The 6,727-nt window shown below is 42.5% G+C and overlaps 1 protein-coding gene across 6 annotated transcripts in view; it reads left to right on the top strand.

The window, feature by feature from the left end:
• The first annotated feature begins 2,405 nt into the window (after nucleotides 1-2,405).
• The window catches only part of map7d1b (MAP7 domain containing 1b), an 89,893-nt gene continuing 85,571 nt past the window's right edge, over nucleotides 2,406-6,727 (top strand). For 2 of the 6 annotated variants that reach the window (XM_017715926.2, XM_017715925.2), the window contains exon 1: nucleotides 2,406-2,809. In XM_017715926.2, the coding sequence (XP_017571415.1) occupies nucleotides 2,752-2,809 (58 nt within the window). In that variant the 5' untranslated portion in view covers nucleotides 2,406-2,751. Of the gene's footprint in view, nucleotides 2,810-3,705; nucleotides 3,814-6,727 lie in introns of those variants that run through there. The other 4 variants (XM_017715928.2, XM_017715927.2, XM_037542814.1 and 1 more) reach the window with 2 other exon arrangements.

The raw sequence follows: 6,727 nt of genomic DNA, 5'->3' as shown, positions 1-6,727 counted from the left end.
TACAGAGATTCACTCGAAAGAGGCCCTGAATATTCTGTTGTAACTCCTGTTCGGATGTAACAACCTGAACGAGAAAACTATGCACATACCCTGTTGTGTGTGTAATCAATTCCATTGCATGCAGTGCTGGAAGTGATCTCTGTTTTCGGCCAGACTCATGAGGGGGTACAGGGGTCTGCACTCAGAAGTTGTAAACTGAGGTTGAACATTGCGATGGATGTCCACCCTGTACCTCGTGGCTCCGACGCAGGGGCATCCCATCTTGTTCGAAGCCCCATATACCGAGGAACACGTTGCATGGTTTAGATTGCTTCGCCCTAGTGAGTTATTACAGAATATTCGGGGCCTCTTTTGAGTGAATCTCCCTAACCTAAGAACATCCATGGCAAAGTTCTGGACACTCTTCTTCTCTACCCACATTGGATTGGTTCAGGAACAATGACATCACTTTCCCTCAGCTGTTCACACAGTACAAATGGAACACATTTACCAGAACCATCCACAAAATCTGCAAAACCATAGGTCACTTTTTGTGTTTGAAATTCTACAGCACACTCTTGCCAAACTACTGAGTGAAAAGCAACACCACGTGCCAAGTTACCAGCTGATTATTCAGCAAATTCAACAGTCTGTAAATAATACCTGATAATACATGATGTGGGTTGAAGTGCTGCAGCACCCCCAGATTTCAGGATTGCAACTATTAAAATTATAATAATAATATATTATTATAATAATAATTATAATAATAATAAAAACAGAACTTTAGAATACTTTGAGTGCACTAAAGACTTGTTTCTTTATTTGTTTGTTTGTTTATTTCTTTATTTTAAGAGTATATGAAGAAATGATGTGTGTGTGGTCTATAGATGGGGATACACTATCCCTTACAGAGCTGTGAATAGCCACCTGCCCACCTACACAATTAGAAAAACTAATAACTGGTATTATATTATTGAGTTTTATCAGACGGTATCTCACCACTGGGTAGCAGTATCTTAAAAAAGCGATGCAATCAAATTAGGCCTACAGGTCATTAGGACTGACCAACACCTGAAAATAACAATCTTTGTTTTTAGCAGAACACGGGTTATACACAGCTGCAGAACACAGGTTATGCACAGCTGCAGAACACAGGTTATGCACAGCTGCTAAACACAGGTTATTCACAGGTACTAAACACAGGTTATACACAGCTGCAGAACACAGGTTATACACAGCTGCAGAACACACGTTATACACAGCTGCAGAACACACGTTATACACAGCTGCAGAACACAGGTTATGCACAGCTGCAGAACACAGGTTATGCACAGCTGCTAAACACAGGTTATTCACAGGTACTAAACACAGGTTATACACAGCTGCAGAACACACGTTATACACAGCTGCAGAACACACGTTATACACAGCTGCCGAACACAGGTTATACAGAAGTGCTAAACACAGGTTATACACAGCTACAGAATGCAGGTTATACACAGCTACTAAAGAAAGGTTATACAAAGCTTCAGAACACAGGTTATACACAGCTGCACAACACAGGTTATACACAGCTTCAGAACACAGGTTATACGTAGGTTATACATAACTGCAGAACACAGGTTATATACAGCTGTAGAACACAGGTTATACGTAGGTTATACATAACTGCAGAACACAGGTTATACACAGCTGCTAAAAATGATGATTTTATATATATATATATATATATATATATATATATATATATATATATATATATATATATATATATATATATATATAAAATCATCATTTATAGGTTACTTTCTGCTGGCAAACTGACAGAACAGGAAATCTGTCCCAAACCCTTATTGATTTCTTTTTATGTTTGAGTTCATTTTTAAATAAAAAAATATAAATATATATATATTTTATCATCGTCATGTCACTATTGAAACACAGAGTTGTAGTCCATAGGCGGAGCCTTATTTTGGCCACGCCCCTGTATTTTAGAGCAGGAGGTGAGGCTGCATCCCTTTCCCTCACAGCCACATGTTGAGGAGTTTGATCCCATTGTTCAAAGTTGTGTATGTTAGACATGTACTGGCTAGTGTTTTTGAGTTCCGCACAGTGTGCGTGTGTGTGTGTGTGTGTGTGTGTGTGTCTTCTGCTCCGATTGCGGTTATTGAAATGGGAGGAGGTTCTTTCTAGACACGTTTGAGTTCTTTCCTTAAACGTTCCCCAAAACAAGACATCGACGCTCAAACAAACGCTGACAAATCTGTGCTTGAAAAAATCGACCCCACATGTAATCGCCTTCGACCGAGCTCCTGTTTTGCCAGTCTGAATATACGCCCCCCCTTTTCTGGAACATGGTACAGTCCGGCGGCGAGGCCAAAGAACGGCGTGTGTACTAGATGTCCCACTCCTCAAGCTCCTCTACCGCCGCGGGGAGGCAGCTCCGCACACTCGCCCCTTCTCTCGCTCCCCCTCCTTGTTTTTTGGGATTTTTTTTTATCTCTGCTGAGCTTTCTTTTTCCTGAAGTAGGGCGGTCGGTGTTCCGTTTATTCCTTCCTCGGGCTGGATTTTCGCCTTAAATCAAAGCTTTAAGTCATTCTCGCCGTTTTAAAAGGCTTTTTAAATTACTCATCGGGCGCGTTTTGAGTAGAGAATCTGCGATTTTCCCGAAATCTCTTGTTTTTTTCTCCTCTCTTCTGGACTCACTGGTGGAATGACGGACTGTGGAGAGGAGCAGCGGAGATAAGACACGAAAATAAGACGCAGAAATGGAGAACACGGAGCTCGAGAGCAGTTTTGAACAAAAACTGTCGCTGGCAGAAAAAGGTATGTAGGAAAAAAAAAGTCAGCTTTTTATTCCCCAGCTTCTTGTTCGAATTCTCCCGGTCCACCTTAAATGGGGCAGCAGTTACATTCGGCGCCAGAATGTAACTGCTGCCCCATTTAAGGTGGAACGGGACAATTCGAACAAGAAGCTGAACTTCAGCCTCGTAGCACATTGGATATCCATCACGTCTGGCGAGGGTATGAGGGTCCAGCTGACGGCTCTGGGGGTCTCTGAGACCAGCTCCATCTCACAACTTTTCCCCTTATTGTCTTCTGGCGCAGTCCGCGTTTGCCGCAACTTTGCGCAACGTGTCTGACTTGGCACAGTGTTAAAATAGTAATTAGGGGCACCGACACTGACACACCCTGGGAATGTATTCAATCTGCCAGAGGTCATTTCTTCCGGTCAGTAATGTTACTTTACATCAATAAAAGACTTGCGTGTTTTCCCGGAGACCCGGATAGCGGTTCTGGGGTATAGTGTAGACCTCATTATCATGTTTAATACCTTTGATTTTGTTTTCAGCCTATTATGGTTATTACTAGGCTTCTGTCATTATACATGGTGTTATTACTAGTGTTATTATCAATGGCATCAGTGTTCTGCGTTCATCAATAGGCTATTTTTATTATTAATCTTTTATTATAATGCTAATAATAATTATGATTATTATTATAGTTTGTCATAATGTTAATATTTATGCCTCAGCCTCCTTATGCAGGTGAGGACTTGCCCCGCATATACGCAACAGCAGCCCCCCCCGTCCCACCACTGTATGGTTTCCTCTGCTTTCCGTCCCAAAGGAAATCCCCGCAGTCAGTCAGAGCAGGCGAGACGCTGGGGTGGATGGGCCTTCTAGGGGTCAAATAGCATATAAGAGCAGTATGATCTGGGGGGCACTGATATGTGGTGTCACGTATTAGTTTTACTGGGAGATTTTCATTCTTTCGAATGAGGACTGACCCACACTCAGTGTGTGTCGCCTTCTCGTAAATCCTGTGAGGTAAGAAGGTCAGCCCACATTTCCAGATGTTGCAGGTAGGCGTGTTGACCAGAAAAGAGGCCGCAGTCTGTGGTGGACAGATGCCAGGGTCTGCAGTGTTAACTGAAGGACCGTGTATGGCTTCGAATGAGCTGTTGTTTACAGCACCCTATGGAATTATCGGCTCCCACTCAGCAAGACCGGTCAACGCAGCGCGTGGGCTGATGCCCACATCCGATATTTTTCACGTACACATCCCGACAGGCGTGTGCAGGGGGCTGCATTGTCTTTTGCCTGGTGCCTTATGGCCACAGCTCACATTTTGGCTGCCTGCCCTCCCTTTCTTATGATCTTTTACAGGCCTTTTAAAGGGCCCGTATCTCAGAGACACAGACTGTTTTGAAGGAATCACTGCTGGCGGAACAAAACCTGGTATCTCAGTTTTTATTGTTTTTCAGTTTTTAACATAATTCGAAAACGCCTGTTGCTCTTTATATTGTGTGTAAAATTTCATGATGGATGGACTAAAAAGGAACGTCCCAAAATGACTCGGAAAAAAGTCGGGTTCCATTGACTTACATTAAAAGTAGAGTATGTTTTTTCCTTCTCCTGTAAAGTTCCCATTTTGGAGATACAAGGTTTTGCTCCAACATCAACAGTGACATATATATTTATATATATTTATATCTATATCTATCTATATCTATATCTATCTATCTATCTATCTATCTATATATATATATATATATATATATATATATGTGTGTGTGTGTCTAAATATGTACACACACCCAAGCTGATTTTGTGATGTCACAAAACCTGTATTCTCACCTGTTTAGTCCTAAAGCCGTTTAGCCCCGCCCAGTCATGCTGAAGTTATAAGTAGTGTTTCAGTCTTGGACTGTTTATTGAAAGCGTGTGTGATACAGAGCAGCCAGTCGGAACAGAGCTCATTTACATATATTAATCTTAAAGGCACAGCATCAAAAACAGCCTGTTCACTTCTAAGCAATGAAGAGAGGATGGAAAATAGTTGTGTTAAAATTAATTGCTGTAGTTTTTATTGCATAAAACCAGGCCAGTTTTCTAAGGGGACATCAGAGGGGAAAAGAGCAGGGAGGAAACCTGTAGCATATGGGCTTTTAAAAGGCCTTAAATCCATAGTTATACCTTTTTTTTTTTGTTTTGTATCGTTTTTTTTGTTTTGTATCGTTTTCTCAACAGTGTGGTGGCCCGTGTGGCCAGTAAATCTGCTTAGGTCTGTTTATAAAATGTACCGAGTAAGATGGGCAAACCCTTTTTGCTCAGCTTTATTAAAGGTGCCTCTAATTCTGAAGGACAGAGGAGTTACACAGACATGTGTGGCTACAGTGTGAAAACACATTCCTTCTCGGTGACTCTTCTGAAGACAGACCGTCTCCTGTGGAAGGGTGTTTTGCTTTGACGGCGCTGAATACCACAGCCTGTGAATGATACTGCCCTTTTCTTCTCAGCTGAGCTTGTTAGGAATCTTCTGTCTCCTTTAATTTGGGTGCATTTGAGTGTTGAGCCGTGACGTTCGCAGCGCGTTGGAAAACGTTTGATTTCTCTCCGTGCTTTTATGTCCAGAAGCTTGTAGACGCCTCCTCCCCGCAGCATCTCTTCTGAAAACAAAGGTATTAATAGTCTTCTGAGTCTTCTACTCTTCTGAGAAGGCTTTACACTAGATGTTGGAACATTGCTGTGAGGATTTGATTGCGCATTACTGAGGTCACGTACTGATGTTGGATGGTCAGTTCTGGATCCACTCCAACTCATCCCAAAGGTACTGGATTGGGGCTCCGTTGCTCCAGAGAACACAGTTCCACTGCTCCACAGGCCAATGCTGTGGGGCTTTATACCCCTCTAGCGGACTCTTGGCATTGGGCATGGTGATTATAGGCTCATGTGTGGCTGCAGGTCGTCTTATTCGACTGGTCAGTGCTCTTCAGTGGAGATTATACAAGCTGAGTGTGCGCAGCTGAACACCTGTGTCAGCAGTGGGTGCAGTATTTCAACATGTATGCTTAATTAAATGATTTAGATGTAAACAGAGTCATTCAGAGTGTTTGGGTGCGAAATGCTCTGTTCTAGAGAAACTTACAGAGTCAGAATTGCTCGCAGTAGTGGTGATGGGAACCAGACGTCCACCTTTAAAAGCTCTGCTGCCTGATGCTCTAAACATTATAGTTATATATCAATGTTTTGGCCTAAAACTCATCTTTTAAAGTGTATTTATGGAAGAATAGCATACTTTTGACATACAGTATACCATTAATTAATAGCCAAAATAACCCGTTAGAGACCCAAACCTAAAACTCACTGAACTGAATCTAACATGGGGCGTCACTCCGGGAGACGCTTTGCCTCTCGCAGATGCAAGAATGAGTGCATGAATGCCTTGTGGGCAAATGTGTTATTCCCGGTGTTTGTAATATCCATGGATTTCTAGGCACGTGCACTTCCCAGATGCCTCAGGAATGGCGTGATCTGCACACATGCCAGATGCCATGAGATATAACTGCACATCATTCCAGATCTCATGACCTGCGAGTTACCGAGGCAGCGCAAAACACAGCAGGGAATTTGTGGAGTGGAGTGCAGAGCAGACAGCAGTGAAATGAATGAAGTCAATTGCTGTTGACTTGACTTGAATTCAGGATGTTTTTTATTGGCGTTCCTCCATTTAACCTGCATACATTGGAATGAAAGGTTCTCCAGGCTCCAAACACACATCAGCAGGACTACATAGAGAGCAGATACACAACCGTGTGAAAGGAGTGCAGAATCCACAATAAACACACCAGACAGTAGATTATCAGGACAATATGACGCAATCAGACAGGACAGCAAGGCAATATACATGAATTTGTAGTGGTGCAGCAAAATAAAAGTCTTGGCTGAAACTGAAATTCAG

Source organism: Pygocentrus nattereri, chromosome 11, assembly GCF_015220715.1.
Source record: "Pygocentrus nattereri isolate fPygNat1 chromosome 11, fPygNat1.pri, whole genome shotgun sequence".
In the NCBI taxonomy this organism is placed as follows: Eukaryota; Metazoa; Chordata; class Actinopteri; order Characiformes; family Serrasalmidae; genus Pygocentrus; species Pygocentrus nattereri.
Note: the sequence above shows the minus strand (reverse complement) of the source record. Positions and strands in the feature narration are given on the sequence as shown.